The sequence below is a fragment of the Dermacentor silvarum genome, chromosome 1, assembly GCF_013339745.2.
Source record: "Dermacentor silvarum isolate Dsil-2018 chromosome 1, BIME_Dsil_1.4, whole genome shotgun sequence".
In the NCBI taxonomy this organism is placed as follows: Eukaryota; Metazoa; Arthropoda; class Arachnida; order Ixodida; family Ixodidae; genus Dermacentor; species Dermacentor silvarum.
The window spans coordinates 327,155,863-327,168,311 of NC_051154.1; the positions used below are offsets into that span (position 1 = coordinate 327,155,863).

At 46.7% G+C, this 12,449-nt stretch overlaps 2 protein-coding genes across 3 annotated transcripts in view; both read left to right on the top strand.

Annotated features, from left to right (window-relative positions):
* The window catches only part of LOC119437342 (uncharacterized), a 528,585-nt gene extending 523,976 nt beyond the window's left edge, over positions 1–4,609 (top strand). For both annotated transcript variants that reach the window (XM_049660446.1, XM_049660448.1), the window contains one exon: positions 3,813–4,609. In XM_049660446.1, the coding sequence (XP_049516403.1) occupies positions 3,813–3,900 (88 nt within the window). In that variant the 3' untranslated portion in view covers positions 3,901–4,609. The remainder of the gene's footprint in view (positions 1–3,812) is intronic.
* The window catches only part of LOC125942285 (uncharacterized), a 342,786-nt gene that overhangs the window by 316,116 nt on the left and 14,221 nt on the right, over positions 1–12,449 (top strand). The gene's annotated exons all lie outside the window — the stretch shown is intronic.

Genomic DNA, 12,449 nt, shown 5'->3' on the forward strand with positions numbered 1-12,449 from the left:
AATCGTTGGTTGGCACACCTTTTTTTCTGTAGAAGTATGCCGGCCTTCCTCTTTGCCTGTCAAGTTTGCCTGTGCTGCACCCCTGTGCCCATCCCCACCCTTTCCGAGGCCGGTCTGCAGAACAATCATTCTATCCCAGGTTACATTGGTTAAAAAAACCCGAGGATTTCATTTTTTCCTAGTGCTTTCCATTTGGCATAAAATTCCACATTCTTCTGCCGGTTCAGTATCTTTGCTGCCCCTGCTGTGGCAGTGGTCAGTGTGCAAGTGCGACCAAGCAGAAGGAGGCCTAATGTGATGTCAATGTACATTAGCTTCTTTAATTTCTGCAGTCACTGCCCCTATTCTCGGGTCTGTTGTGGCAATGTTTAGTTCTCGCCATTCAATGTGAGGTGGCAAGATTGTCGAAGCTCGGGGAAAGCAGCTTGTTTATACCATGGATGCAGAGAACCTGTGTGTGGCAAATGACAGAAAACCAACCTTCTTCAGGCACCCATGTTATAGCAGGGCCATTGACCTTGTCATACATTCAGTAGATTTCAGTTTCGTTGATGGCAGCTCCATATCGAATGGGCGGCCCCCACTTTCTTATAGTATTCACAAACGTCGCTGGACAATAGAAGAGTAAACAAAGGTGTTACTCTGTCACATGGTGGGATACAAAAAACAAGTCTTGGAAGAGTACACTCGCGATTCCTTTGCAGACATGCTGCCCAGCAAGAAAGCGGCTGCCAAATCACTGAAATTGCGAGACTGTTACTCTGTACCAGGCTTAAGGTTACCGAACTTTGTGCCACCTGCAGAAGAGCGGAATGTATGCAATAGAGGAAAGGAGGTGATCTATCACTGAACGTTAGGTTTAATTGAAATAGTGCCATTGTAGCTTAATAGCCATCACCATAGCCGAGAAGATGACTTTGAGCTAAGCATGAGCTCTGGTGCCGTGTTTAGAACACCACCTCAGGCTTCACCAGATGATCATAGCCAGACGCCTCCACTCTAAATGACATCTACCAGAGCGTTAAAATTGAGAGCATTCCCTTGCATTGATTCATAGGCATTCCCAAACGATAAGAGAACAGCGGGCAGCATTCTATGCAAGCGTGTCAGTGGTTTTACGCTTATAAGAATTGTGTAGACACTTATTGGCATGCTTGCTGGGAAGTCTCCACATGCAGCTCTTTTCAAGCCCTTGCCTTAAAACTGGGAAAGACTCTTGTGAGTCTACTCATCTTATTTGTGAGTCTACTCATCTACTCATTTTGCAGTCTACTCATCTCACAGTTCAAAAGAGGCCGCAAGCCCTCTACCAGAACTTTTTTTTATTTTCCCATCAATGCTTCTTTCACCTTTTGGTAGCTAGAATCTGTGCTAAAAAGCTTACAACATTTTGTGCTCGGCCTTGATCTAATCGGCAATCGGATGGCCACGAACCTGCCTAACAGGAGCTCCTTGCCTTCTTCAACATGTGATACACAGGGGACCTGCCACAACTGTGCAAGTGGCATGGGTGGCACCTGTAATGTAGAAAAGATGCTGTCAGTTAAGCCTCATATCACCTTGTCTCCGTAACATTTTGCATGATGAAGGTCGTAAAAAAAATCTGTCTACACCAGGTTGAATTGGTTTGCGGAACAGAAAAAACTTCCAGTATGCATGACTGGTTTTTGACAGCAACTATGCTATGGTCTCTCAAGCCTTGATATGCTCATGGCCATTTCTGAGGCCTACTACTGCGCTCTACAGAATCTAATCAACCAACCGCAATCTCTGGGCATCATGGGTGACGTCTTTGTTCCATGCATGCCTTCCTCTTATCTCCCCTCTTGGTTAACATTGCTTTGGTTGCTCTGCCATGACAGTTGGTTATAGCCGCACACTCCGAATGTCAGTAGAGTCTGTTTACAGCGGCTATAGTTTGCGAAGTGAAAGATACTGGTTCAGATGCCATGCGACACTTTCAGAGTGCAACTGTATGCCTCGGTCACCGCAAGAGCGGAATGGGCTTGTACTAACTATTCACTGTGCACATGAAGCAAAGTGTGGCATTGTACAGCAAAAAAAAAATATATATATATATCCTCCGTCATTATGCAATCCTTGGTTACCCTGCAGTATCATGAAAGGGAAATGCAAGTTCGTGCATTGCGCAGACAGTGCCTTTAGCAAATAAATGGTTGTCCATCATACATGAGCATTTTTAAAGTTAGATACTCGGCTTTAAAAAATAAATGTTTGAAACGGATATGAATGCTTTATGAGTGGAATTGCATGCGAGTGAGCTAGGAACTATTGAGTGTCCTTTTGCTTAATTTTGGTGTTGCTGCCCTGCCATGCTTCTTGACGAACATTTTATCTCTGATAATGGGCATTTTATTTGCATGACGAGACGACTAGTCCACGCTCATACAAATGCATAATTACTGCGGACTTTGCACGCATTCATGATGATGAAATGGGAAAGTCCTTGCGGCAGTGGGAAGATATCTTCCTGACTGTTGTGGTCAGTGCTGAATTAAAAAGCAAATTTTGTTCAGAGCATGTGAAGGATAATGAGATATCCTCAACTGACTGCAGTTTCATTAAAGCACAGAGCGACAAGGCACTCTCTGCACAAAATTTCAATGACTTGTAACCATTGTTTTTTTATCCAGTGACTGATAAGCTAATGTAGTGTAATGAAGTAGGCAGACTATCTCTCTCTCTCTCTGTGTGTGTGTGTGTGTGTGGCTTTCATTGTTGTTGCTGCTTATGCATGTTCCAGGATTATCAGTCTCCTGCATGTCAGAAGAATTGATAGTTGCGAGATGCAGTGAAAACAACACTTGTTTTAATGACATTGAAAGCAATATCATCAGAAGATTGCTTACAAATAACCACTGTCACAACAAATTGCATGGTACTACAATAGTAAGAGCTATCTGCTGTTAAGATAAAATAGAAGTATGCGCTCTAAACAGCGTGACGTCACTACGAGTGCTCTTCCTATCTGCCGCACCTCCGAAGTTGACGCAGATTGGCAGAAAACGTTCCGCCGGCTGCATCTATCTGCGTAGGAGCGCTGCTGGCAGCATCTACGAATTGTACTTTGAAAGTAACCGTCCTCAATATACTAGCACAACAATGTAGTGTTGTTGCCAAGTGCATGGTGCCTTAGCATGTGGCGATTTCATAAGAATGACTCTAACGTATATGAAACAGCCACAATACTTTTTGAAAGTGAATATTTTCCCACAGAACAAAAGGACACTTCGCTTAAATGACTGTTCTTTGGAAAAAATTTTGCATTGCATTGATGTACTTTATTGGTGTTCATTTACACTGTAATCTTAAACTACATACAAGATTAACTTTGTCTGCATTGATAGCGGTGTGCGAATAGTCTCGGCATAAGACTCTTCTCGGCACTAGGTCTCATTCTCATAACTTGAGCAGCTAGCAATAACCATGCCATCCAGGCCATCCACGTTTTCATTGCACAGTTCGGTCTAAATGGCAGGATGTTTACAAACAATGAAGTGTTTCATTTATAAGTTGTTGTTAGAGGAAGAGAACATTCGAAGCAATTATAGTAGAGCAGCTGCACTGTTCACCTACAGAAAATGCTTGAGGAAAGAAATAATACAGGCACAAGTGTTGTTGCACTATTGTGCCTAGTGTTTAACTGAGCCCGAGAAGGGAGCCAACAAGTCTTTCTCCGTTCCTTTTCTAGCTTGCTTTTGCTGCTTTCATTCCAGTGTCTTTTGTACGAGCTAGTCCAGAAAAATCTCCTGAAAGCCATAGAATAATGAAACTATATATTTGTTTTTCAGCCTGGCTGTGCTCCTCGGTGTCCGGAGCAGGGGAGTTCCAGTCGTTAAACTTGAGCGTCTCCAGACTGACAGTGTACAAGCATTGTGACATGCCCTTTCAAGACAATGTGACAGCAGATTCCCAATCACCTGGCAACGAGAAAGTAAATTCTGAAGACTCTGATACTGAGTGTGATCTTCCCAAGTTCTCAAAAGCAAGTCGCAGATGGAAGACTGGCCACAGCCCCCGCAAGATTACTGCCGTTGGGTACACGGAGACAGAATCCTCGGACGACAACTGGTCCGTGTCTTTATTACGAGTGCACAGGAAACAAGATCCTAAGGCGCATTTCTGCCAACTTACTTTGGTGGCTGTTCCCTTGACTGCTGTTTGAAGGATACACTACGCAGAATGGGCAAACCTAAGGATGAAGCCTTCTTGGGACTCCTTGGCTTCACATTATGTATGTTGCTGCCATGGTGGTAACTGGTGGGTAATGACACCTATCAGCTATTGCAAGTGCAGTTGCACAATCTCTTATTACTCACGTGCCCTTTCCCCATAGGTATTTCATTGTGACCAACATACACCCAGAATAGTAAAGTACTCTCAGTGTTATGATTAACTGTAGGATGAAGCGCTGTACACAAAGTAGTTACAGAGGTAAATCTGAAGGACATGCTAACATTGTTGATCAAGGAACTCATTAGTTTATCTACCGGCATGTCATAATTCGTTGCAGTGAGAGTCACCTGGTAGTTGCTTCATTGCAGGACAAGATGTTTTGTATTTTTTGGAAAAAAATAAATATTTAGGATTGTGCAACAGTTTTTTTTCTCTGAGCTGCATGATTGCCTCAAAACTGATGTTCTTACTCCCTCAATGGGGAACCAGGAGGTGCTACGGCAGTTTGGGTGTGCAGCTGAAATATGCTGACACCATCCGATAGGGAGGGCCCGAAAATGGTATGACATTTTGGATGATAGCAGACGCGCGCCTGTATCAACGTTCGCTTTCGTTTTATGCATCAAGCCAAGCTCTGGCCATACGGCCCTACCTGATGCGCGGTGGAGAAAAGCGCATGCGCTCATACGTTCTGTCACGCCGGTTCCCAGTTAGGCCAAAACCTGGACACATGTACCTCAAGATGAGCGGGGCGAATTGATAACGCGAAATCGCAGCATGTTTAGCTGAAAACTGTAACTTGCGTTCAGCAACTGCGTAACTTGCGCAGCAGCGCGTCCTATGCTGAATGTTTTTAATATTTTTGGTAAACTTTACCCAGCCTATACTGGAGAAATCTCAGCCGCAGTTGTAAGCGTTCATTTTGTGTTGCGATTTTGATAAATTATCAAGGCTAGACATTTTTATAATTGTGATATACATTTATTTATTGTAAGTGCAATAAAACTAGTCATTTTTGGGAATGTTAGAGTAAAAAAACCCTACTTTAGATGCCGCTTTGAGTCCTTGCAAAACCTGTGACAGATCCTGGAATATCCTTGAATTTTTGCCTTGGAAACCTGTACGAACCCTGCATCACCTTTGCTAACATCTCCATGGGCGCTTTCTTCTTCTCGCCATCTACCTTTCTAGAAGACACATGGACACGATGTCAGTGCCGAACATCACATTAGTGCCCTTGTTTGAAAACATGCAACTTTCAGTCATCAGGACTCTATGCTTATTGGGGCACGATGCACTGCTCCGAAACCTCTTGCAGGGCAGTCCAGCGAAGTTTGCGGCGCGCGTGCGCGAAACGACTGCGCACTATGCTGACCCCAAGCGAAAGAGGCTACTTAGTTCCTTTTGTGCCTGTGTAATCCCGCTTTTAGGTTGCATTAGCAGGGTATGGCTACGTGGGGAAGCCAGATTACAGGAAATGCAACAGCGATGCGGGGAAAACAACATAAGGGGGTGCAAGAGTCTAGCATCCCCACAAACTGCAAGCAGTTGCGCCGGATGGAGCTGATGTCCCTAATGTCCCTCTTAGACCAATCGAGAGCTTTTACGCTGGTGATGTTGCAGCATCGCGTCACAATGTCAGGCGCGGATCCAGGGGGGATGTCCGGATGTCCTGACCCCCCCTCAGATTTCTGCATCGCCCCCTCGCTGAGAGGGGGATGGCTCTGTCGCAAAAAAATATGGCCACCAGCATTCTTCAAAATTATTTTTCGCGAGCACCAGTGGTATCAGCCATGTAGAAGTAAAGCTAGCTCGCTTACAAGCTTAGTTGTATTTCTTAGGGGTGTGGTGTCGCGAAGTTGCTGTAGTTATTTGTTCTCATGAACACCTTGGACATCCTGGCGCCGGCCGTGCCTTACTCGTCCCGTCGGTGGCGTCGCATGAACGAGGGGACGTCCCTTTTGCCAAGCGTCCTGATGGTCGTGCGAGCGTCTTCGCGCCTCATCAACTTAGTTCCCCATTGGGGTGTCATCGGTTGCATCATTGGCTGTCATCGGTTCCGTGACCAACCTGCTTAATGAAAGAGATCTCTCGAGGAAGTGTTCATATATACATAATAACAACTAACAGCTAAACTAAGAACTACGCATAGGCAACTTTTTTTTTTAACTGTAGCACTCGTTGTGATCACAGTGACACATTGACAATATCGAGTACGAGCACAGTGCCGTTCGTACGCTAGAAGGTTTTCATTTTAACTTCGCAGTTTTATTGTCGTACATTAAGCATAAGAGGCTCAAAGCCGCCGGATCCGTTTATCTGAGTGGCCGTTCTCGCGGAGCGGGGCGAAGTCTCGAGCAGCGGCTGCGAAGTGGGGAAGCGTGACGTCGGCGGCCAACGCCAGCGCGCGGGCCTAGGATGGCGTTGCATGGTTAGAGAAACGGGAGAAGATGCGCGCCTTGTGTAAAAGGATGACGTCGCGTGGGAAACAAAACATGAAGACGCTGGCTCGTGCTCTCGGCTACTACGCCACATCGTTCTTCTTGTAGGTGGCGTCCTGAGTCTTCATACGCGGTGATTCGCATATCGCAAACAACCATCGGAGTGGTTGCCGCGTTGGAGCGCAGCGTTTCCTCTGAAGCAAATGGAGGTGTCTCAGCCAAACACAAAAAATCTTCTTAAGGAAATCAAGGTGTCCCAACAGAACTCCAAAGATGGACCCGTGCTTACGCATTTATAATGAACCTGCGACAGATCATCCGAAATTTTATTTTAAGATACAATACAGGCTATAGATATACCGGGTGTTCAAAATTAAGCTTTATGGTTTTTATAAAATTAGGCACTGGAAGGCACGTGAATACCACCTGCGCAAATAAGTTATGTGGCCAGGGGGACACAAAGTGAGATGATAATTATCGCTGTCAGCTGCCGAATTAACTAAAATTGAATAATTAACTTTTTATTGACTGCAGTAAGTGTGTATGTTTGTATTTAAAAGTTAGAGGCAGTCGTGTTTCTACACAGTTTCACTTGGAAGAATTCTTCTAGAATGTCTATGCTCCGAGATATCCAACTCCAAATTTTAATTGTCGTTCGCTATGCTTACGCATGCAAGACAGTGAGGATCGGCGCAAAGCTCCTCCATGATGTGACACGGCTGTTGAGTGCGGCGTTTAGTCTGACAACGTGGTGGAGACATTGGCAAAGATAACTGTCCCCATTCCCCTCACGGCTGGCGAAATAAAAAAAAAAATCGGAAGAACGCGTAACCGCTGTCGCAACACGCGACCACTGGGAGGCCTGTAAAGATGGCGGCAGCTGCCATGCCGAGATAATGGCGTGCGCGGAGAAGCCGGAGGGCAGTGCGCGTGCGTAATGGTGACTAGACGACCGGGCATGGTCCTTGCCTGGGCTAGGCAAATAAGGTGACTGCTGATTTCCAAGTATTGTAAGTTTTATTGATATCAAAAGCAACAACTGCACCATCAACAGCAGCAACCTTTTTAGCTATGCTAACGAATATTTCATACTGCCGCTTTAAGTTTGGTGTTGTCATGCACAAATCTCATGACAACACTTCACCCATCAAGATGTCAATGCCCTAAAAATGTTCAAAATGCCTCCCTTCCACAGCAACGCAAAGCATAAGCCGCTCTCGCGTCGACTCGATAACTCTGCGCAGTACGACAATTGAAATTTGGAGTCTGATATCTCCGAGCACGAACACGCTAGAATAATTCTTCCGACTGATACTGTTTAGAAACACGACTTCCTCTAAGTTTTCAATACAAACATACCCACTTACTGCAGTCGACAAAAAATAATTGTTCAATTTTAGTTAATTGGGCTGCTCACAGGTATTATGGACAATACCTGTTACACACTGCATGCACAAGGATGGAAAAAACATCGACGGCCATCGCACTACATGAAGGTGCGTGACCAGCGAAGGTCGATAAAAGAATCTGTATCAGTCTCTATTCAATTAATCGTAGGCTCTCTTAAAATCTTCCAATTCAGCGGCGTCATGGTACTTGCGTATTTTATCTGCGGTGTGTGCTTCGCGACATTCGTCACCTTGCATAGTTTGCATAGCTATTATATTGTCACGGGGTCGTGACGTTGACGAAGGCAGCAGTCGGCCGGTAAACGGAAAGTCAGATTACAGCAATACACACTGGCACTGATAGCGGCGAGTACAGCATCGGCCGTGGAAAAGCTGATCATCGTTGGGACGCGCCGTCTTTTATACATCACGCATCGAACTTTCCAGCCTTATCACTGGTGGTCGCGCAAACTCTGAAATAAGCTTGACTGTTCGCGTCTTGCGCGTCATCTTCACAAAATGATCTACTACAATTGTGAAGCTTCTCGAACACTGAGGCGCAGTCTGCGCCCATCATTGCTGACAGTCTTTGTGGGCGTAAACCGAGAGAAGACGCGCGTGGCAGGATCGTGCCGCAACCGGCCTTCCATTTCGCCTGTACCAGGGCTTAATACTGTAAACGTTAGCATTCGATCACGTGTGGCGTGTACCCGTATATCCTGGGCTGCCACACTTCTTGTTGACTTAACACGGAGCCTAAGCTTCACTGTTATAAAGGCTGAATAATGCTGGGAAAACCTTCTGAAGAGCGGCAAATTTTCTGTGTACCAGTATATATACAGCACAGTAATTAGCTGCATGTATGCACACTCATCAAAGTTTAGCAAAACGTATGTTGCAAAATGGGAAGTAGTTCTAGCGTTGTATCTGCAGACTGCCTCATTGATAGCAGCCTATAGTGCAGTCAGTGAGGCACTGTTTTCTTTTGGTAGAATCGACCATGTTACTGAATTAAGGCTCTCAACAGCCTTCTGAATCATCTTCCATTGACAATGGCTATATATGGAGGTTAGGAGAGCCACTGATAGATAGGCAGCAATGCAGCTGCTAGGTGCTTTCCAACCTGTACTTTTGTATCATGCCTCACTTCTACAGCCAGGTGTCTGTGCCAGCCCAAGTGGCCTAGTGAACAGAGCTCATGATGAGGTTCTCTTTATGAAGGGGTGGCATGATAGGTATTATTACTAGATATCGTGGCATTACGATAACAGAGTCGGCGCGCGATGTGCTAAGTCGCGAGTCGATCCGAGGTGCCGATGTTCGAAATGCCTGGCCGCGGGTCCGCGGAATAGACGCTCGACGAGCTTAGTCGCGCAGTCCGAGGTGCCGATGCGCGAAATGCCTGGTCGCGGGTCCAAACGCTCGGTAAGCTCAATCGCGCAGTCCGAGGTGCCGACGCGCGAAATGCCTAGCCGCGGCCTCGAGGAGTCGACGCTCGCGGTGCCGACGCGCGAAGTGCGTAGCCGCGGGTCCGAGGAGTCGACACTTGTTGAGCGATGTGCCGACGCGCGATATGCGTAGCCGCGGGCTCGAGGAGTCGACGCTTGATTTGCTTAGTCGCGCAGTCGGAGGCGCCAACGCACGAAATGCTTAGGCAAGGATCCGAGAAGTCCGCGCGCGATGTGCTTCATCGCCGAGTCGGAGACGCCTACGCGCGAGAGGCTTAGCCGCGTGTCCGAGCATTCCGTGCCCGAAGCTCGGTCGCGAAGACTTCTTGTGACTACACGGAAGCCTAAGCTTCACTGTTATAAAGGCTGAATAATGCTGGGAAAACCTTCTGAAGAGCGGCAAATTTTCTGTGTACCAGTATATATACAGCACAGTAATTAGCTGCATGTATGCACACTCATCAAAGTTTAGCAAAACGTATGTTGCAAAATGGGAAGGTCAGAGCTAAACACACTAGCACTGCGAGCTAGCGAAAACCGAAACTGGAACTGAAATCGGCTGCAAGCTGCCGGACTACTTGCGTAGTAACACAAATGTGCGGAGGCCCCGCCTCTGTAGCCTTCGCTCCAATGTCAATACAAGCTGTCGCCGATATAATTTGATCAGTTTGCTTACTGCCATTTTAGCTCCTAAAGTGATGCACCTTTTATCGGGCACTACTTTGCAATTACAGTAGACTCCCGTTAATTCAGCATAGGTATTTTTTGCATAATTCAAATGCATAGGGAAATTCTGGTAAAAAAAAAAGAAAAAAAAAACGTGCATTCTTTAGAGCGAAAACTTATTTAGTTTGACCTCCAGTGTATACCGATTTGGTTAATTCGACTCCCACTGGTGTCCTCTGCTGCACTCAGCAGTTACAACATTGACAACACAAGAAATTCAGCATCCGGTGTTACTGCGTTCCTAGACGTGAAGCTGTTTTATAAACACGAAGCTTTATTTGCCTACCATCCTGTGGTGTTGCCTGGGTCAGTTGGTAGCCAGTCAAGTTCTCACCGCAGGACAAAAGGTTAGGCCCCGTGATAAAATGCGAAGTTCATCCCCAGTTATGCTCACATGGGAAAGGTTAACCACGTTAGAAAGAGGCGGCGCGCTGTGCTCTGGCCTAGGAGTCAGTGAGTGAACTTTATTCGGTCCACAATAGACGCGAGTAAACTCGATGGCACCTGGCTAGGCCCACTCGGCGACCATCAGGTCAAACCTGACGGCCCTCTTGCGGCGGGCCTTCTGGACTTCCAGAATTTGAGAGGTCTGATTCTGGGCCTTAATAAGCGTCATCATTTGCTTTGGGTGAAAGGGGGACCGGCAGAGGCACAGCCCCACAGGACATGCTCGAAGTCCGCATTACCACCACAGAGGGGGCAGTCCAGGCTTGGGAACCGTTCGGGGTACATTGTGTGCAGTGCCGCAGAGCTTGGGTAAGTGCTTGTGAGTAGAAGTCTGAGCGTGCCCGCCTGGGCCCTGCACAGCGAGGAGTGTGGCAGAGGCAGGAGTCTTCTTGATAGGAAATTGTTTATGCAGCTCTCGTTGTACGAGCAGAGAGGCTCGGGTCGCCCGGGATAGGACGCATTACCTGGCGCACGGTCAGTCAAACCTTGTGCAGCCGAGTGTGCCTCCTCGTTGGGGTTGAGCGAGGCACCCTCAATGTTTCCAAGGTGCGCAGGGAACCAGGCCAATGAGTGATGTTTGAGGTCTTTAGCGTTTTGGACGATACGTAGGGCCTGGGGAGCCACTATTCCCATCTGAAAGGCCCTGATAGGGGTCTTGGAGTATGAATAAATCGTGTCATGTACACCGTCCGTCAATGCAAGAGCAATGGCAACCTGTTCTGCAACGTTGGAACTAGAAGTGCGGACGGTAGCGCAGCTGATGATTTTCGAATCACACTCGATGACCACTGAGGAGAAGGCTTCTTCTTGAGCGAAAAGAATTTATCGGGACCGCCGTTATTACCTGCCTTGGAAACAACGAGCGGTCCACGCCATCACGGAGCAACTTTGTGCACTTTTTTTCGTATTTTATTACCTGCCTTGGAAAGAACGACCGGTCCACGCCATCACGAAGCAACTTTTTGCAATTTTGTTCGTGCATCTCACTTATCTTTTTTAAATTTATATGCTTCTAACTCAGTGATTTCGTGCGTGCTGAAGTCACCACTGGCGCACAATTGTCGTTCCGTATTTAGCGAGTCCTTAAAAGCGTGCTGATAATGATTGTGAATAGTACGGGTAAGATCTAAAGAGGTTCTTCTAAGGGTTTCATGTCATTTTCATGTCAAAAAACAAATTACCAGACCTCCAACCGTTTACTTCCCCTCAACCACAGAAACGAGTGTCCATCCCAAACGTCAAAGGTACTAGCGAAGCTCTCAGCCGAATATTAAAAAAAAAGGCCTCAAGTTCGCACGCAAACCGATGAACACTTTGAATATCCTCCTTCCTAAACCAAAAGACCGTCCACCAAAACAAAAAGCTCAAGGTGCCGTGTATAAAATCAGCTGTGCCGACCGTCCGGCGTCGTATATCGGGGAAACGAAAAATCTAAAAGAAAGAATCGGACAACATGAAAATTATGTCAGAACATTCAACCGAATACGCAGCGCCGTCGCCGAACATTCCACAAGATTTCTTTCCAAGAAACCCAAATCCTTCAAACAGAGACAAACTGGCGAAAAAGGCTACTACTGGAGTCATGGCACATTCAGAATACGGCAGGTAATATAAACCGCGTGAAGGGCATCCTTGCTCTTTGTATGTTCATGGCCTTGCAGACGCGACGAAGGGAAGAAAGGACCCCCCGCTCTAGGCCACCAACACCAAAACATCTCGTCCCCCCCCCCTACCACCTCTTTCGTCTGTCAAGAACAGGTACCCTGTCAAGTGTCTGCCCACCTTACGCTCTCTCCCCCTTC